The sequence below is a fragment of the Pterocles gutturalis genome, unplaced genomic scaffold, assembly GCF_000699245.1.
Source record: "Pterocles gutturalis isolate BGI_N339 unplaced genomic scaffold, ASM69924v1 scaffold23503, whole genome shotgun sequence".
NCBI lineage: Eukaryota > Metazoa > Chordata > Aves > Pterocliformes > Pteroclidae > Pterocles > Pterocles gutturalis.
The window spans coordinates 20,309-41,252 of record NW_010123671.1 but is presented as its reverse complement, the minus strand read 5'-3'; the positions used below and the strand labels follow the sequence as shown (position 1 = coordinate 41,252).

The following is a 20,944-nucleotide window of genomic DNA, read 5'->3' as shown; positions in this document are numbered from 1 at the left end:
AAAAAAAAAAAATTCGTTGGGACTCTCTGGGTTCTTTTGTTTCTTTGTTGTATTTTCGGGCAGCTCTTGGCAATGATCGGTGCTGCTGCTGTGTTGAGGTTGTGCTCTGTCACGGTGAGCGTCGTTGCCTCATGGATACGTGCCTCTGGCTGTTTGTATCTTGGTAGTGCTGTGTCTTTTTTGGTAAGTTGGGTTTTGCAATCTCTGTCAAGTAAAACTTTTGCAATCTGGGAACAACTTTTTGTTACATCTTTGTAGACTAAAAGCAGCAAAGTGCTACCCAGATTCACGACTGTTGTGACCACAGGTATGTGTGATCCTAACGTAAGGTGACCTCAGAGTATAATTTTTAGCCTTGTTTGCTATTACTTCATAAGTATTTTGACAAAATTCTTATCTAGCTTTATTTTCAAGTCCCATTTGTGAGAAGTGAGAAGTAATTGGGATGCAAATGAGTTCGGTATTCTTTGATTTCACCTTCTGGAAATGAGTGGCAGTGTAGCAAAGGGCTGGAGATGATCTCAGGCCTCTGGCAAGTGCAATTAGCCTTACAAAGATGTCATCAGCATCCTCCCACATTACTTCTCAAGGTGGATTGGTATCGGTCTGTCTGCCTGGCTGTTTGCAAATAAGAGTTTGTCATGGGTAATTAGAAGCTCTCTGATTTCAGGTCTGTTAGCTGGAATACATGACTGAAGTACTTGCCCTGAAGTAACAGTGTGAGGTAACTTTGCATTCCAGTTTAGTATGCTGGTGTCACACCCATCAAGTTTTAGTAAGTCTTTAACTAGGAATCTTGTCAGGAACAAACTAATTTAATGTAGGGGATGTATGGGAAACTTCTAATGCGTATGTATATTCATGTTAGCTTCAAGATTCATTGGGGCTGTTTTTAGAAAAGATTTAACCTTGATTATTTTTGTCTTTTAACTAACACTGAGGTTCTTTACCTGCTCTACATGTCAAGTCCTGTAGCGTTGTCTCTGTTTTTTCAGGATGATGCGTATAAGGCCATTTTCTAATCATTAGTGTTTACTTATTAGCATAAAACTCAGGAGTTAGTTCAGTAATGCAACAGAACTGTTTCTGTAGAACTGTACAGTTTGGGTTGTTTGGGGTTTGTGGGGTTTTTTGGTCGTCACGCTTGGATATTTGCCTCAACAAAAAGCTTTTTTTAGTAGTTGAATTTTGTAGTTTGTGCAGTGGTAGGGCAGCTGTCTGTGCAAATGGGTAGTCTAATCAGAGTGGGAAGACTCATAGGTTTGTGTTTTTCTCTGGAACCTAAAACGCTTATAGAACTAAATAATTTAGGAAGAGTAAATGCAGCTGATGAAAAATTTAAATGAGGTTCACCTAGAAAGTAATACTTTGTACAGACTGAGTTTTCTGACAAATAATGATTCAAACATTAGACCTCCTGAATAATTTTGTGTATGAATGTTTGACTCATCCACGCATAGTGCAATATGGCTTAGGCTAAAGATGGCCTTTTCTTAGCTTGATGGTCAAATACCATGATTCGCATATCTTAGGCATTTAAAAAGGAAACATTCCTAAAAGATGCAACAGTATTAGCTATCTCACCAGTCAAGGAAAAGAGTGAAAAATTATGATTCAACAAAAAGTCTGTGGTTCAGTACTTTTTTGTGAATTTGAAGGCTACAAGTGTTTATTAATCACATTTCTAAGACACAAGACATGCTTACTCTAATATCAAGGAGAAGTAAAGCCTGAGATGCTGATAAGGAGGGTTTTTTTTTTAAGTAGATGGCTATTTTACTAGATGATCTGCCTTCTGAGAGGGCTAGAAGTGTCTTTTTATTTCAGAAAATGAAAATTCAGAGGTTTTTTTCCTCTGGTATATCATGTTTTCGTGATGTATCAAGTGACTTAAGCATGGCTTGTAGAGTTGCTTTGTCTGAGCTTTATTGTGTTGTTTATATCTGATTACCAAATGAAACTCAATGCAGGTCCTGGAAAAAACTGCTCTTCCTTCAAAGGCTGACAGTGTTTAACAATGAAAATGTTTTAAAAGATATTTCTCACATGTGTGGGTTCTGCTGATGAACCCTTTTTTTTTTCCTAATTCGCACAAAAGTTCAACTTAAGAAAATTTCTTATCAGTGTAAATGCAGCATTAGAGCAGTGAGATTTTTACTTCCTCTGACAGCTATAATGCTATTAAGGATAAAATGAAAAAAAACCTACAAAAGGTGGTAGAATATTCTCCAAGGTTCTCTTGGCTTACATTCTTTGCCTCTAACACTCTCAGTTGTTTTGCCTTCATTCCTTATTTTCTCAACAGGGCCGCATTTTCATTTCCTCTGAATCACACTCAAGCGTACATCTGTAGCTCTGACATCACACTTTTTGTAAGGTAATAACATGCTATGGACCTTTAATGTCGCAGTCAGCCTGATAAGGCATCCTTGTCTTGAGGTTAGATGGTGCTTCTGAGTCATGAAGAGGAAGCAGAGGTCTGCAGCTCAGGTGGTTTGAGGGTACAGATTGGGATCAGGCTCTCAGGGCCTGTAGAGAGAAGGTAACTAAGACGGAACTGGCTGCAATGAAGGTAATTTCTTTGACTCTTTCCTGTATTACGTTGCATTGCAGGCCAGCTTCTCCTTTGTTAGGCAGCCTGTGGCAGTAACTCTCTGGCAGGGTTGATTACAGAGAGTAGTAACAAATGTGCGTACTCCATTCAGAACTACTCCTTATGGAGCAGGAAAAGTCAAGAGCTTTTAGTGAAAGAAAACAAAGGATCTAAAGTTGTTTAGTCCAACAGAATTTTTGGTTACAAAGGAAAAGCATTGAAGTGTTACTAGAATGCTAGGCAATTTTCAGGTAATCTACAAATGTCTGGAATAGTGGAAAAAAGGAAAATCAATTATGCTCAACTAACAGCAGCTGTGTGTCCTTACGTTGCGAGGTGAGGCAAGGGTTGAGGCTTTTGCCTTTCCTCTGGTGGGCAGTTAATTGTAGAAATCTCAGGGTGCCTCTGTAGCCTATCAACTTTCTGGAAATTCCTTGCTTTGGAAATCAAAGATAAGTCATAGCTGAATATTTTGAAATTGCTAAATGTTTTCAATTTGATCAGACAGAGGGGTTTCTTTTTGGGATGGTCATTGGTGATTCTGGTGTTTAGGAATATCAGAGGTCAAGTGCTTGTGATATGTTTCGACTTTTGTGTTGAAAATTACTTGATGAACAATGGGAGAAGCTTGAATCTTTCAATTTGAGGAATGCAGCACTGGAAATGTACATGAAAATGTGAAGAACTGGAATGTTATAAAGTTCACCCTCAACAATTTTGCTGTAATGGTAGCTTTCCCATTTTAGCTTCCCTATGATTCACTGACTAAATATGTGGCTTCAAATTATGGCCTTATTTAAACTAAACAGATACCCTGTGCTGATCGGGGCGAAGTTCTTTTCTAGAATTCTACTACATTATTAAGTGGGCAGTGTTGGCTTTAATTTGTATTAAAAAATTAATTGTCATAATGAAGACTTGAAAAGACTTAGAAAATACCATTAAAATTACCGTATAGAATTGGAATTTTTGGTTTTCTATTTCTATTAACATTGTGTAAGCAAAAAGTAAAATTGCAGATTGATAGATTATGTAGCCTGCTGCATTTGGTCTACAAAGGATTGGAAGTGGTTACCAAAAACGTTGCTTTGTTCAGTGATTTCAGTGGCAGGTGTAATTGATCCTCCAGTGATGGACTCAGTAGTACAGCCCCATATTCACTGAGGTTGTTGGTTGGTAAGCCCAGTGGATTTTTACTTTTTTATAAGCAAATGAATTGTTGATAGGTAATAGAAAAATAAATATTACATTAGGCTGTTGCCTTGTAAGCTCGTTATGTTAGTGCTATTAACAAATACACTGTTTGCAGAACCTGGAAAGGTGGGGCGGGGGAAAGTAACAAAATCCTGAAAAGATCACCGTGTTTGTTAACGCTCTAAATCCCATGCAGCTGTTGCCCCACTCATGCCCAGAGAATGAATGCAGTCTAATGTTTTGATTGAAAGGTTAAAATCAAAAGCTTTGCTTTTTTGACTTTTTTTGTCTTGCCCAGCTTGCCTAGCATCTGTAGAACAGGAGTGTCATGGAAAATAATGCTTTGCTGTGTTTTGTAGATGCCGATGACTGTACTTAGTAAATTTAAAGTGCTGTGAAGATGTATACTTGTGCTATAAAAGGCTTCTGATGAATAAAACATTTTAAGGAAAACAGGAAGGAGTCTGAATGTGAAGTCTAAAATTAGTTAATGTGCACCTAGTGCCAGCTTCTGCCTCCCACTTATTAAATTGTCTAACACACAGCTTTGGTTTTTTCCCATGTGTTGGAAAAGAGCTTCTTATAAGAAAGGTTGTTGAAAGAAATTGAGGTAACTTTGCAGAATTTCCATCTACAGAAAGAACTCAGCAGTGGTGGTTAGGCTGCTCTTTTCCTGAGTTTGCTGTTTTGCATGCTGACCAATACGGTTTTGCTATTACCTTCTACTCTTGTATTTCTCCTTTTTCTTCCAGTATTCTCTGCATCTGAATTCAGGCTAGTGCTTCCTTGATGGGCCAAATGACACTGAATAAATATTTCAATTGCTTAATTTAAAAAATAAAATAATTAGACATAAAATTAGAAGAAATCATTGTAATCATCTGTTCAGACCACTCTTGACATAAATGAGAGGGTGGTACCTGATTAACTTTGCCAATTAAGACCCACATCTGTAACAGAGGACTGGCTGATTTTCTGAAAAGAACTTTAGCAGTCAGGCTTCATCGTTAGTTTTTGCAGTGTAGGGTAGCCTTCTGGTGACATCTATGTCTTATGTTAGGCTGAGCTTGTCTAGTTTTGGATTCCAGCCACTGGCTTGTGTCACAGCTTTGTCCTCCAGGCTGGTGGTTGTTACCAGCCTCTAGTTCTCCGTGCAAGGACTTGACCTGATAGCGGGCTCCTCTGTGTTTCTCACAGACAAAGCTTCTAGAGTGTTTTGCTGTAGGGGGTTATTTTCTAACAGCTTTTGTTGTTGTTGTTGTTGCTGTTCTTATCTCAGCTTCTGAACTGAATTTTGGATATATTCTAGATGCAGTATTGGTCACATACCTTCTGAGTACAAGGGTAACATGGCTGCCTAAATAAATATTCATTTGATATGTGTCTGGGAATTACATTGACTCTCATGCCTGTGGTGTTATATCAGAATACTGTGTTTAAAAGATTGCCTGGTTATCTTCTAAATAACCTCTAGAGTGATGGATGCCTGCTTGAAGTTCCATCAAGTTGTATGATGACTGTGTGATTTAGAAATCTGTATATAGCATAAATACATTAAGGTTGATGACTGTCTGCATGTTGCTTTTTCAGAAATCTGTTGTCTTCAGGATGAGAGATCTTTCTCTTTCTAGTTTTTCAGTCATACACACCTGAGCAGACAGTACCAGCTATCGCACTGCTGCTCACTGCAGTTAGCCTGGGCTTTTCACCAGTAGAGAAGAGCCCATCTGTGTTCTGGTTTCCTCTTTGGAAAGTGTGATATGGGAGTCTTGAGTGATGTACAACATATATCTTGGTAGCTGACATGAGCTGAAGTTAGGAAATGTGTATTAGCAAAGTCAGAGGTCAGCACCTAGGTTCAGCTCTTCTGTGCAGCTGAAAAGTTGGTGCCACATTTCTTAGGGTGCTGTTTTGGTGAAAATACTTAGTGAGGAGACTTCCTCTATCACACCAGACTCTGTGTCTGAAACTAATTGCTGGGGGTGGGGGGGAAAGGAAGTCTGCACAAGACTCTCCCTTGAGCTGGCTGGCTAATTTGAGAGGAAAATGGTCAGTGTTGTTCTTTTTTTTCTGTCTGTGCTCCAGATTCATCTTCCCCATGAGCAGCGGTCTACTGTAGATGCTACTTTCTGTTAAGGTGTTTGAGCTTCTAAATATTAAAAATGCTTTACACTTGCATAATTACTTCTGAATTTGTAGCCACTGGTCTGTGATAATTACAGGAAATGGAAAGGGGACTTGGAGCTCCCTGGTCCACTCTTCTGTTTGACCAAGTTCTTGCAATAAGCTCTCCTTAATGAATGAAGAATTAAATTTAATGGGAAAAAAAAAAAAACATTCTCAGAGGGATCACAGAGCTTGACCAGAGATGTGCTGTGGTTTGCCTTGCTGTCTGTGGCTTGCTCAGCCTTCCTTTTGATGAGTAGCCACTAAAAATGATCCAGCTTGCATAACAATGTCTTCAGTCAGCTTACTATTCAGAGTTCCCTTAAAGCCCAGCTCTCTACTCTGAGGCTGCTCATGAGGCAGAGCTATGTCATATGTTTCTGTGAAGTGATTCATTTCTTGCAGTGGAAGTGGCAGCTAAATGCTTCCAACTCTGCTGATTTTAATTGGAAATGATTGCTCTCTGTGGCCTTATGCAAGTTCCTGTGCAGTTGTTTAGTGGCAAAAAGCAACTTCATTGGCACTTCTCTGCCTCTTTTTTTTTTTCCTTAAATATATATTCAACATGTTAGTGTATAATTAGAACACTTTGTTCTTGAAACAAAATTTGAACTGATACTCCGGGTATGAAATTTTACAGACTGTTAAAAGAAAGGGGGTACTTCATTGTCCTTCTCCTTTTACTACCCATCTAAGCTAATAAACTGTTGAACTAAAGCGGTGTAAGCAAACCTCGTCCTGGTGGGCTGGTTGTAGCCAGCTGCAGTTGAGAGAAAAACCACCGGCAAAGCACAGAATGTTACGAAGTTTAGAGGCTCTTAACTTGGCAGTAAGGAGGAGGTTGACTTACACGAGGTTGATGTTAGGTTAAAGTTAGACTTCTGGCCTGGTTCAGGGATGAAAGGAGGAAAAAACAATCAGAATGATTGATTTGTGGAGACTCATGCATGAGGCTCCTGAAAGCCAGTGAGGAAAGAGTTGATGGGATAGGTATAGAGGCTTGTGAATGGAGTGGGTTATTTGGGAGCTTGTCAGCTGAACTGAAAAGTGGTTGCAATAAGACTGTTTTTACTTTGTTGCCTAAAATGGAAGATAAAAGGCGTGTTCAAACCTTTCTGTAGCAAGGATGTGGTTCACTCAAGTGAAATTAGCAGTCTCTGGTTAAATAATGCATGTTCAAGAAATCACTGCGGTGCGCAGGGTTAGAAGGAGTTGACAGCAGTGTTTGTCCTGGTCAGCTATAGGCACTGTTTCCTAAAAGTTGAGTGGGGTAAATACTGTACCTATCTTGTACCTTTCATGAAAAGAGGTCAGCTGGGGGAAATGGGGAAAAAAAGCGCATGGATCTCGGTGTCAGAACCATCTTCCTCCTTGCACCGATGCACTGTTTGTTCTGCCGTAGTTCATGGCTGCTCTAGACTGTCACTGCTGGTTTAGGAAGTGATCAAACCCTGTTTCTACCTCAAGTTGCTTCTGCAGCTTTAAGGGAGGATTTATGTGGGAGGATGAATAAATATTCCTGTAGCCATGCAGTGAACCAGGTCAGGGAAATTATCTGGGTTAATACTAACCTGGGGAAACAAGAAAGTTTTGATTTGGACCTTTATCCCGGTTCAGTTTGCTTTGTGGCTGCGTGAATGCTTGTGCTGCTATAACAGGGAGGAAGGGATGGCATGGGAAGAGAAGGAAAAGTGAAAAGAAGTAGTTCTGGCAGCTTTCTGCTCCATGGGATAGGCTAAGCGGACTCTTTGAAATAATATCACATATGTGCATAAATAGTGCATTTGTTCTTAATAATTTGACTGTTTAATAGCTTTATTCTCATCTTCCAGAAAATAATACCTTGCCCTAGTACCTCTTGTACACATTTTTTTTAACACCTGGCTTTTTTCTTTTTTCTTTAGACGATGGGCACTGCATATTAAGCAGGTGTGGAAGACTGAAGCCCATTGGGGACAGAATGAGTTTAAAAGATGCTGACAGTGCAGTTTGCCAGGCAAAGGCATCCTATAATCTTCATATTTACCCCCAACTCTCAACAGAAAGTGCTCCCTGCTGCAAAGTGACAGCAACCAAGGACAGTACGTCTTCAGATGTCATCAAGGATGTGATTAATATCTTAAACTTGGATGTCTCGAAACATTATGTGCTTGTGGAAGTAAAAGAATCAGGTGGTGAAGAATGGGTACTTGATATAAATGATTCTCCTGTTCATAGGGTTTTACTTTGGCCTCGTCGTGCTCAGGATGAGCATCCGCAAAAGGATGGGTACTACTTTCTTTTACAAGAAAGAAACACTGATGGGACCATCAAATATGTCCAGATGCAGTTGTTTTCCAAGGAGACAGATGCTCGGCGATTGGTTGAAAGGGGTTTTCTTCCGTGGCATCAGGAGGACTTTGATGACTTGTGCAATCTCCCCAACTTAACGGAGGCAACACTCCTAGAGAATCTCAAATGCCGCTTTCTAAAACACAAAATTTATACTTACGCAGGAAGTATTCTGATTGCAATTAACCCCTTCAAGTTCCTGCCCATTTATAATCCTAAATATGTCAAGATGTATGAGAATCATCAGCTCGGGAAGCTGGAGCCTCATATTTTTGCCATTGCTGATGTGGCTTATCACACAATGCTTAAGAAACATGTTAATCAGTGCATAGTTATATCAGGTGAAAGTGGGTCTGGGAAAACTCAAAGCACAAACTTCTTAATTCACTGCCTCACGGCACTGAGCCAGAAAGGGTACGCAAGTGGTGTGGAGAGAACTATTCTAGGAGCTGGACCAGTTCTGGAGGTAAATTTATGCTCAAATTGCCTTCTGTGAAAATTGTTTCTTGAAAACTTCAAATAACTGCTGTTGAATGCTACTTTTGCAAGTCACCTACTTGGTTTAGGCTTTAAATATGGTGTTTGGCTGTGTTGCTCGACCACTTCTAATTGATTTTCCTTAATTCATCCTTCTGTTCGGTGAACTTCCTGTTGCTTTTAATTTATATTTGACTTAACTTTCCACCACTGAACACTAATATTCTGTGACAGAGGTTACCTGTATTTTCCATCTCAAAGTTTTGATGGTATTTGAATCAAATTGTAAGTAAATGTTTTCATAAAAAGATTGTTCCACTGAAACATCAACTGCTTAGTGTGATCATGCCTTTGTGTGTGAGCATGTCCTGCAGCATTTCTTTGAACTCGCTTTTTGGGGGAGTTATTTCCTTTCTACAGTTGTTTGTTTTGAACAGAGCAACATTGTTAGTTGGGGAGAAAGTGTGGGTCGGTTTTGGCTTTTAGTTAGTACAGTGTTTCCAACAGAAAGCAAAACTAAACAGGTGAGACGGAGGGGGTACAGCTGGTCTTGTATTAGCTAATGGCAGGACAAACTTAAACTGGTCTTTCAGACTTCAACCTCTCCTTTTTACTCTCATCTGAAAGAAAAAGCTCTGAAAGCTTGGATGGATGCATTGGTCACCTGTAATAAAATCTTCAACAGCGAAGAACTTGAATGCAGCCATTGTAATTTTTAGGTTTAAATATTTTCAAATGTAACAACATCAAAACAATGTTTTGAGCTTTTTCTTAAGCTTTTAGATAAAATGTGAAGAAGCAATGAAGTCAAACTTTAAGATGTGTTACATGTATAAATGTGATTTGAAAGCTTTTCTGTAAAGAATGAGGAATAGATGCAAGTTCTTTTTTGCCTTGCTTTCGGCTGCTTGAAAGAAGAAGTAAAATTGTTTGAGGTTTGTTGCTTGCTGGAGTTGGAGTTTGCAGTTCTAAACAGAAAACAGGAAGGGGTCACTGTGGAAAGCACTGTTTGATCAGCTGATCCTTCTGCCTTTGAGAAAATTAACTCTTTCAGACCCTGCTCTACCGGATGCGATACAGCTGTGTCAAACCAGGCAGAGGTGTAAAATCTTGTGTTGGGGTTTTTTCCATTGAATAGGAAATGCACATATTCCTAGATTCAAAATTAAAATTAATAACTTTGCTGGAGTCATGCATAAATGTTGTGTACATCTGGTATATTATTAACTTGAAATGATGGAGGAAGAAACCTTTTTGAAACTTGCAGAGGCTGTGGTAGTGGAAATGTACTTCTCTGTTCACATAACTTCAGTGCACATTGAAAAGTCTCGCTGTGGTAGGTGTAAAACCTGGAGAAGTAAAATCGAACTGTCCTGCTTTGGATACTGGAGTGGATTCAGTGGACAGTGAAGCTTCCATGTTTCCCACTATGGATGTTCTTGTGCAGTTCCAGTCACTACGCGTAATTTAAAAAAAACCCAAGTCAAATATTGGTCTCAGAGAGGAATGCATGAAAGCTTACTTTGCTTTGTGGAAGTTAAACTGATGACAAACTCTTCTGTTTCGAGTTGGTCACTTCTAAATCCAACCGTGGTGACTCATTTGGGTTTTTACTTAAGGGAACTGAAGTGGTAAAAGGGAATTTTTCTTAAATGGATATTTAAGGGGATTTTTTGCATGAACAGTTTTGTATTGTGCCTAAACTATTCGAGAATGTTCTATTTAATTTTGAAGATTTATTTTGAGTCCTAATGAAAGATGAAAATGTACTCTTGACTGAATTCTGTTTCCCTGGCTTTCATGATGTAAAAGTTGGTTGCATTTTGGCTCAGAACTTCCCCTTTTTAGTGATGTCTTACTTTCCTGACACCCAAGTAAAATGCATCTGTTCATAGGTTGACCTTTTGTGAAAGTTCAAGGAGCAAACATGTCTAGCACAGAGAGGTGAGCACTGTTAGTGTGTTGTGGAGATGGATTCATAATTTTATCATTGCACGCTTAGTGAGCTTGGAAGCATGTCCCTTACTGAATCCTGTTTCTGTGTTGCTAATCTCTGTTCAGATGTGTAAGTAATCTGAAGTTAAACTATTGTTAATATTTTAGGTCCTTGTTCACAATTTCTAGACTTTGAAGAATGGAGTTACAGCTGTACCATGACAGGAGACCTGTAATGTTGCTTGTTACCAGCTTCTCAAACGTCTCAGAAATTAAATACCTGGTACTGAGGCAGTGTAGTTAAAAATTAAATATGATAGTAGCACAGTTGCTGTCACATGCACCAGGGAAAGGACAGCTGGTTATGGGTCAGTCTCTGACCCTCAGATGTTTCTTGCTCAATCTCTGCACCAGAGTCTGCACTGTTTGTAAGGTTCCTTGTTGGCGATCTAAGCAGAGATAACTTGCACTGCTTCTGATTACGTTTGGCGCTGCTTGCAGCTTTCTACAGAAAAAGAATCCAAAAGGCTGGCTGCTTCCGTGGGACAGTGATGCTTCAGCCTTGCCTAAAGCTATGTTTTGTGCTGTTATTGAACAGTTCATGAGGCACGGTTCCCTTAACTGTATAGGAATTGCTCTCGGATTTTTTTTTTTCAATTTGTTTCTCCGAGCAATATAGATCATCTCTAGTGAAGATCTCTTTCTTTAAAACTGTCAGGAAGATAAAGATAGGCTCTGTTTTAAGATAGTCCTGACTTTTTTCATCCTTTTCTAAATTTGATTATTATAGTTCCCTGACTAGGAGATTGGCCATCTAGTATTGACTGTTAAGTTCAGTTTACTTACAGCTGAGGTCCTAAGAAGGAATTTACATTTGGGAACTATTATTTGGGTCAAACTGGGAATAGTGAATCAAACCTTTGTTTTATAGTCTTGAAGAAGATAATTAAACCTTTCCATACACACTAAGAAGTTTCCAAGAAACTTGTGTTTTTCTTTCATCGGGGAAAAATGTCTTGGAACACATGGTTCAGATATAAAACGCACAGTGTGCAATCCAAGACTCTGAACTTATTTTGGAGACCTAAAATTAATTTATCAGATTCTTCAAGCCAATTTAGTAAAGTGGCAGAAAATTGAGCGAGGGGATGGGAGCACATGGCGAGGAACATAAAGGGAATTGGAGCTTCCGCTTCTGGCAGCAAAGCTCCTGTTGGCTTGCTGTCTGTTGTTAAATTATAACTCTTAGTATCTTGGGTTTTTTTGCAGAAGTTATTTTCTTGGTGTGTTAGAAGTTCATTTCCCCCTGAAATGGAAGCTGAGGAGCGGTGGGACAAATAGAAATGCAGGGGTTGTCATAACTTTTTCATGTATTATTTTGAAAAGCATTGCTTGTTTCCATGTTGGACGTGTTCTTAAGGATTTCTTAATGGCACTGAATCATTCTTTGGAAAGAATTAAGCCTCAAATAAAATGGGAAGTCCAACAGGAAGCATTCATTAAGCTGTCTTCTAAAGAAGGCAGTTGTAAATATGAATTAATATTGACAGCACAGGTGGGTGGGGGATGAGATTTTCTAGAACTCAGCATATTAAAAAGCTTGTTAAATTTCATTGCAGAAAGTAAACTTTTCTGCTTTACCATTCTACGGAAAACAAAGTAAAACAATTTGCTGTCAGCTCTGTTTTCTTTCTGCAGTCCCATTGTGCTTGTGGCTTTGGGAGAAGATGGACTTAAGCAGAGTGGTGCTTTGGCTCTGGTTTTCATTTGTGTTTTCCATAAAAGTCTGCACATATATTTAGCGGGTGTAGTCTTTAGGGAAAGTAGTTGTTTTGAGGCTATTATCTGCATGCGTTTGTTTTAAGAATCATAATCAGAGGAGGAATGGAACTTCCTTTTTCCATTTGTTTGGATGTCACTAGGCTTTTTTTGGTAGAAATGCCTTGTTGCATACTTTTCCCTGCTGCATACATCTCTTGGGGAGAAATCACCTTGTCCTTCATAGAGTCTCATCCTGTGGATTGCTCAGAGTTCCCAGAACATCGCACCGCATGCGGAGTTGCAAAATTACCCTGAACACTGCGAGTTCTGTGTAAGCCGGTGGATATTTTGCTGCATGTTTGTGGAGACCACTGCTAAACTGAGTTCAACTCTGAAGAAGTAATTTCCTCTTCCAGGGAAATTTGAGTCTTGGATGTCATTTGGCACGTTGAAAGATTGGTCTGTGCCGTGGTGGTTCTGCCATGGATTAGAGTGGTTTTCACAGAAACTCTGAGAGCTTTTTCAGATTTTAGCAATTTGTATGAAAGAATTGAGATTTTTTTTTTTAGTTGTTTTCTTGGGGTAGATGATAGGAGCATGTATGTGGTTTGGAGTTTTCTTTTTACAACAAATAAAAGGAGAAACTGGCTTTTCTCTGAACACTTTTAAAGCTGTCACTGTTGTAGGAGTTTTGAGTAGCAAACTCCACTTTGTACCTCTTGCATTCCAAGGTAAGAGGATGGGCTGGATGACTTCCTGACTCCCAGAATAGGCTATCCCAGCTCTGATCAGAGCTATTTTTGACTCGCCCTGTTTTTATATAGCTAGTGTTCTGCATCGGAGAGGTTTAGTTGTAGTTTCTCATTTTCATCTGTCTCCTCATGGACTCACAAGGGAAATCACTAAATGGGTTTGGTTATATAAGTGATGTTTCTCTTTAGCTGAAATTGTCTCTTGTTTTCTCACATCTTCTGAATTTATTTTATAAAGGCATAGGTGGCTCTCTGTAAAGGTAAACCAGGGAGATATTTCAGTTGAAGTTGAGCTGTGGATAGAGTAGCTCGCTAGAATTATCCGGGAAAGATGCTCTCTATGGAGAGCAATGGCTAGGTGAAAAGGGAGCTTAATTCTTACCTCTAATGCTTTTCCTGTAGGATAAAGCTACAGTAAGTTAAAGATATCTAACTCCTAAATACCCAAATATTTAACATTTCACGTTTTTGCAGCTTTCTGATTTTAGGCAGGAATGTCACTTCTTATTGAGTTAGCTCATTGCAGTGTATTGAAGAATATGGTAGCAGTGATTAGAGTTAAATGTTACAAAAAATTTCCTCACCCAAAATGTTAGGTGACTTGGAATGTTCTTCAAAAGTTGTAGATGTTAAAGGCTCTTATGAGAAAACCTTTCAGTACATGAAAACTTTCCTAAAAACTGATAATATTAGATCAGCTTTTAAGAATTTGCTGTATGCTTTGACTAAATACCAGACACATGAGATCATAAGAGCCTTTAGTTTTAAACTGTATTCATTGCTTACATGAGTAATCACTGAGAAAAGTTTTCTCAGGAAGCCTGGGTTATGGGATTTAACTCTATAATGCCAAAATATTTGTTATTAAAAATGTGATAAATGTAGCTGTGTTGTGGGTTGGTTTCTTCAATGTAACTAGCAAACTGTGGCTGAAGTTAGAAAACGCTCTGAAAATTGATTCTGCAAGAGCTTCTTTTTACGTCCGCTACTGTGCAGCCTGGCGAAGTTCACTACAGCGGATTTCTTAATACACCGACTGAGAAGCTGGATGGTGTTCAGCTGAGCCCCTATCAGTGCGAGAGGAATAGGTTTCTGATTTACGAAGCAGTCAGATTGCTGTGCTGATATTCCTGGACTCTGTCTGGTGGTGTTTGGTAACTGTAAGGAGCTGACCAGGATTTTATACCTGTGTTAATATGCTGTGCATGCAAAATGGGCTCTAAAAAAATAATAGACTGTGAGATAACTTGTTGGATAGTAGCTACAAAAAAGATGCTGATGGCTGTGTTCAATACTTGTTTTGAAAAATCTGAGTGGGGATGCTGATTGTACTATAACACATGTAGCGTGGTCTCCAGAAATGAGAAGGGTGAGCTCAGCCTCAGCCATCTGTAAGCATTACTGGGCACAAATCCTCTCTCTTTAGAAACTCGTCAACTTTTCTGAAGTTGCAGCAGAATCACCATGTGGGTTTTCAGCCCGCACAGGAAGAGCTCCTTCAGCTTATTCCTTTAGGTCAGAAATAACAGTTGTCTGAAGAATTATGGTCGGTCTCCCAGTTTATATTCTGGGATTCTCTGAATGCTAGGCAGCTCTGCTTGTAAGAGAGTTTTGGGAACCTATTCTGGAAATAGTGACCCAGACGTCACACTGCAGTGCAGCTGCAGCCCCTAAGGTAGCTAGGGGGAAAAAAAAAAAAAAAAAGGAGGAGAAGGGAAGAGTTTCAATATACAGAGAATATGACTGTCACAAAAAGCCGTGCTCCCCTAGGACAGACAGCATGATTGGGCAGTTTTATTTATAAGTACTTCGTTCTGTGTTGTGTACAGTATTCACGTGTCCGTCGCTCTCCGGATGTGTGTGTGTGGAGGAAGAAGGTGGCATTTTTGTGAAATCATTCTGTGAATGTTCTATATTAGGGGAGGCGGATTTCCTAATGGAGCCCTTAATTGCTTGGAGCTTGAAGAGGAAATATCTGTGGCAGGAATTGCTGGTGATAGTCTGCACCGAGCAGTGGATTTTTCCAAACAATTGCATTTTACACGGGGTTTCTTCTCTATATGCTGGATTGCCTCCTATGTTAGAAGGATGACAGGTTTCTCTTAACCCAAGAACACATAGTTAAGAGTTGATACAGTTAAGGACATTCCCAATAACTAATTCTACTGGACTTTCAGATGTAATATAGGTTATCTTATAGTTCTTAAGTGTGGTTTGTGCAGAAGACATTTTCATTGTGTACTAGCAGGTATCAGAAGGCTCGTGATAAGGGCAAAAATATTCAAGATGCACAATTGGAATCTGCACCATGTTTTTTCCCCTTTCCTAACGCCTGCTAACAAAGCTCCATTTCCCAGTGTTGCGCAGTGGAGTTAGCTGGCCAATGAGTGTGCCGTGGTTCTGTAAACCAAAGGTTTTCTGTTTGTCTTTTCCCTGTTTTTTGAATACACAACTCTGAAAATTCATAGGCTAACTTTACAAATGAGATCTTAAAGTTCTGTTCTCCCTTAAAGAAAAATTGTGTTTATTGTGAAATGTTTGAGTGGGAGCAATACATCAGGGAGTAACACGTAGTTTGTGGCTTTTCTATGGGAGAGGCAATTTCAAGGTAATTGTTACTGTCTTCTCCCTACTGAATGTCCTCTCTAAGGTCATAGTTGTTAGTGACTGAGGGTGACTTGTGCTCTCTAGCCGTGGGTACCTTTCCTGTGCTCTTAGAAATATCTAAATGTATTATTCCCCTCCCTCATTCCCTCAAATATTATTGCATGGGGCAAATAATAAATGCATATAGGTCTGCGAGGAACAGTGGAGGCTTCCTACGCTGCCCTTTTGGTATCTGCTGCCATTTCCATAGTATTTCAGATTCATACTGTGAGCTAACAGGATAGGCTGAACAATGAACAGAAGAGCTTGAAAAGCTGTGTGTTGGTGTATTTTGTTTAATTGGAAATAAACTAATTTTGCTTTATTGCAGGCATTTGGAAATGCAAAAACAGCACATAACAATAACTCCAGTCGTTTTGGAAAGTTCATTCAAGTCAACTATTTAGAGAATGGTATTGTCCGAGGGTAAGTACGGCATGAAGCTCTTCTCAGGTTGAGCTCTGTGCTTGTAGGAGCTGATAAAGACTCTGTTGTATATAAAATGCTGCCTGTTGAGGCTCTTCTCATGTGAGAATAGCTTGCTGCTGTGGAGGTTTCGAGACACTCTGAGCTTTGTGGAATAATCAGGTGATGCATAATATTGTTACCTTGCTGTGCAACTGTATCAGGATAAGAATTTGTCATCTGATGCATCTTTACCTTCATGCTAAATGAGGACTTTTTCATAACACCCCTTGTCCTCTCCATTTTGCAGTTAAAACCAGAAGATCTGAATTTTTAAGAGGAGTTGAAGAGAAGTGAAATAGATTTGAGGAAGCCATTTTAAAGAAACAATTTAAACGCCAGTTATAGAGAAAGAAAACTATAAAATAATTATTTTACTTGACTTGCTTGAAATTGTGTGCTTCTGTCTGAAGGACAAACATGAAATATTCTATACCTACATGTATTTTTTTAATATATGGTAGTCACAGCTGAGTCTTAGAATTTTATATTTTTCACCCTGTAGTAGATGCTGTAACATCATATCACTGTAGTCCCTCAATATTGTTAATCAAAGATTATGCTTTGCTCTTTTGTAGGGCACTTTCACTTCAAGTGAAGAATTTTGTCCAAAAATTTTCTGTGGTATTAGTAATTTGTGTGCAAATGCTTGCATGGTTACTTGTCTAACGTCATGCCCTAAAGTGAGATCTTGTTTTGTAAAATGCATCTTCAATTTTTAATGCTCATATCTGCAAAGGTCACAGCAGTGTGTCACACGTTGTGAAGATGTACCTGTGCTGGCTCAGGTACAGTGCTGTAACACATCATATTGGTATGGAATTCTGCCTGAAGCTTGCTGCACTATGGAGTGTCACTAGTTATCACTGACTTTTGTGTTCCGCCGTGTCCTTCCTTTGGGTCGTCTTTGCGTTTGCAGTTTACAGAATGGCAATGACATAAAGTGACTGGGAGCTCTGTACTTCATTTGCTTTGAGTGTTATTCTGAACAAAATCGGCATATTTTCAGATGAAGTCGCACTAACTCAGGAGATTGGTACAATTTGAAGATACTTGTTTTGTCTTCAGCATGAGAAAAAACTGCTCAAACTTTGGCTTCATTCATTGTATCCCATGTCAAGGAGTTTAGATTATTATGGAGGAGATTACTGTGTCCAGCTGTAAGGTTGGCTGGCTGGCTGGCTTCCGTTTTAGGCTGACATACATACTGGCATAAAAATCTGTCAGACTTGTTAGATTGAGAACCAGACAGTTATCCAGTATATTTTTGGGGTCTTGTAGTCTTTGCATTCCTTGTCAGATAAGTGTTAATCTCAGAGTAGATAAGAGGTGGTTAGAACTCTGCATAACTTGTTTCTGCTTATCATTTTTCATCAGCACTTTTCTAGCTTCGTCTGCCTTTTCCCAGTCATGTCTACTAAAACCAAGCCCTAAAGATAGGTGTTTCTTGGGTGTTTCTTTTTGTTCCAATTACAATATAGTGCATACAGAGATTTTTGGTTTAGATTTAAGATACTGACCAAGCTGCTCTCTGGTGTATTTTAGGGCAGATTTCATTATTAGAACTCTCTTGGCAGTTGCCCTCATACTTTTTTTCATTTTTTGCTGCTCTTTAGGGCTGTTGTTGAAAAATACCTGCTTGAAAAATCTCGTCTCGTTTCTCAAGAGAAAGATGAAAGGTAAGAGATTAATACGGTTTCCTAACACAATGGAAGAATTTAAGAGCATTTAAAGTACATAGAATAAAAGAAAAATCATTATATTTTAGTGAAAGAGAAATGTTTTGACTTTGTAGGAACTACCATGTCTTTTATTATTTGCTACTTGGAGTCAATGAGGAAGAGCTTTCACCTCAAGCAACCTGAAGATTATTTCTACCTCAATCAGGTAATCTGTGACACATGCATTGATAAATGTTGTCTGTCTGTTGTGTTAAAGATGAAAGAAAGCAGAACAGATTATACTTGTTTTCTTGTGATGTTTGGGCTTCATTCTTTGCCTTTAATTATGGGTCTGTCTTCACAGCATAACTTGAAAATTGAAGATGGGGAAGATCTCCGACATGACTTTGAAAGATTAAAACAAGCCATGGAGATGGTTGGCTTCCTTTCAGCAACGAAAAAACAGTAAGTAGAAACCTTGAAGCTTTTGTTACTGATAGCTAGTTAATGTTCATGAATTGCAATAAACTGTCTATGTGGTGGGATCACATTGAGTCTGGTAGGAAGCCAGGAGAGCTGAGTATTTGAGGGCTTACGGATAAATTCTTGAAGTAGAATTAAGTCTGCTAACCTGTTATAATGAACTCATAAAAAAAACCTCTTATAAAATCCAATTTTTCTTCCTTAGGATTTTTTCAATACTTTCAGCTATTCTTTATTTGGGCAACGTTACGTACAAGAAGAAAGCTACAGGTCGTGATGAAGGGTTGGATGTAGGACCACCTGAAGTGTTGGACATTCTTTCCCAGCTTTTGAAAGTAAGAGTATTTCTTTTTAGCTCTAATGTTTGATAGATCTTTTTTTTTATGCTCTACCTCAGCATTTTACTTGAGTATCTTGTTGCCCAGTTTGCTGTGTCTAGATCTGGTTTATGATACTTCCACAACATTTATCTTGTGGGAGGGGAAATGGATAAAATTGGTTAAAGTTATTTGGGTTAGGGATGGAATATAGCCCATAGGATGGGAGTAGAATTTGTTTACTCAGTAATCCTAGAGCTGAGCAGCAATAAGTTTAGCAGAGATGTGTTCTTTGCCACCATAGGGAAATATCTGAATGAACGTCTGAGAATAATTTAAAGAAGTTGAAGAGCGTGTAAAGCAATTGATGAATCATAAATGTAGCTTGGGCTTCTCTAAGGAAATTGTAGTGTGCACTGGTGTCATCAGATTACTCATTGGAGAACTTGAGGGTGATGGTAACTCTTGTTCTTGCTTGTTTTGAAGGTTAAACGAGAAATTCTAGTAGAAGTGCTAACGAAAAGAAAAACTGTGACTGCTAATGATAAGCTTATTTTGCCATATAGTCTCAATGAGGTGAGTAAAAGAACACTAGTAGAATTATTTTAAATAATGAAACTTGCTTTTCTGGCTCCAAGAAAGCTAATATGGTACACTTGCACATTTAGTGAGGGATGTCTGGAACATCAGAAGTCAGCACTGAAGAAAAAGTTTGGTTTTATTTGTTCTGCTAGGACTGTAACCTTTGACGGACGCTGGTCTGAAATAGAAATGCTTTTTAAAAATAAAGTTCTGAATGTTGTTTCATCTGCAGGCAATAACAGCTCGTGATTCAATGGCAAAGTCCTTATACAGTGCTCTGTTTGATTGGATTGTTCTGCGAATTAATCATGCGCTCCTTAATAAGAAGGACATGGAGGAATCTGTTACAGTAAGTTTCTCACAGAAACAAGTCTTTGTAGGCAGCTGTGTGGTTAGAGCTGTCAGAATGCTGTCAGATGCCGTGCTCGGATATCTGGGATAAATTTTGACTCTTCTGAAGTCCATGATAAATTTCTTGGTAATATTTAATAATCTCTGTTTTCATAGTAGACGTAACTGTTAAATATTCAGAATCTATTGGCACATGCTATAGCGCTTTCTGTAAGGGGGAGCTGGTGCGGGTTAAGTCACTGCCTGAGATTGCTTAATGAGATTTCCACATCTTCTCATCTTCTTTTAGTGTTTGTCCATTGGTGTACTTGATATTTTTGGATTTGAAGACTTTGAAACCAACAGTTTTGAACAGTTCTGTATAAATTATGCAAATGAGCAGCTTCAGTATTATTTCAATCAGCACATTTTCAAATTGGAACAGGTAAGAAAGTAAAGTTGCTGAAACAAAAACATGTTTTTATCAAGTGCTCATATATCATACAAACTTAGCCACTCTTCTGAAAAACCCCACAGTATAGTTTTTATAATATATTTCCGAAGTCTTATTTTTTTAATTACTTGTTTTATTATTGCTTATGATGGTATTGTTTGATGGTTGCAGCTTTGCTGTATTTACTGCTCTACATATGCTAGTGACAGTGGGGTCTTTCTTCAGAGGACTGGCATTAAGTTTCTGCTTGACCATAAGAAACAAAAAAACCATTCAGGCAACCCCAGACAGAAGCCAGATGAAACTAAACTTTGAGACTGAAAATCTCTAGGTGAGGGGTTTGTTTGAGGGTTTTTGGTTTGGGTTTTTTGGGGTTTTTTTTAATGGTAGGTGAGCTATTTGTTCCAGGGTTTTGTTTTGTTATGGTTGGGAAACTTTCTCTTACTTTTGTCACTTTGTAAATGTTTAATAACCCGTCTTTGTTGCTTCTTTCACCTGACTGCATTTAGGCGATACAGCTGTATGCTGGTATTGGCAGTAGTTCTGAAATCCCGATATTACTGGCATATGTTGAGTTCGCAGATGGTGTAATCTTCTTACAGAGTGCTTTGAGTGCTGCAGGAGCTAACAGATCCTGTTTCTAGACTGAAGTTTGGGGGCTTTTTTGCTCTGGTCTTGGATTTTTTTTTTTCTGGTTTGTACTAAAAAGTTATTCTCAGATTGCTCTGCTGAAAGAAAGGAGTCATTCTGTTGTATGTGGTATTTAGTCAACAACATGTAGATCACTTTAAACAAGT

At 38.8% G+C, this 20,944-nt stretch overlaps 1 protein-coding gene across 1 annotated transcript in view; it reads left to right on the top strand.

The window, feature by feature from the left end:
• The first annotated feature begins 7,913 nt into the window (after positions 1-7,913).
• The window catches only part of LOC104460928 (unconventional myosin-IXb-like), a 32,187-nt gene continuing 19,156 nt past the window's right edge, over positions 7,914-20,944 (top strand). Inside the window, 10 exon segments of the mRNA XM_010077997.1 lie at positions 7,914-8,750; positions 16,187-16,281; positions 17,937-17,999; positions 18,116-18,163; positions 18,165-18,207; positions 18,346-18,446; positions 18,670-18,799; positions 19,268-19,357; positions 19,596-19,712; positions 20,004-20,138. Coding sequence (XP_010076299.1) covers positions 7,914-8,750; positions 16,187-16,281; positions 17,937-17,999; positions 18,116-18,163; positions 18,165-18,207; positions 18,346-18,446; positions 18,670-18,799; positions 19,268-19,357; positions 19,596-19,712; positions 20,004-20,138 — 1,659 coding nt within the window.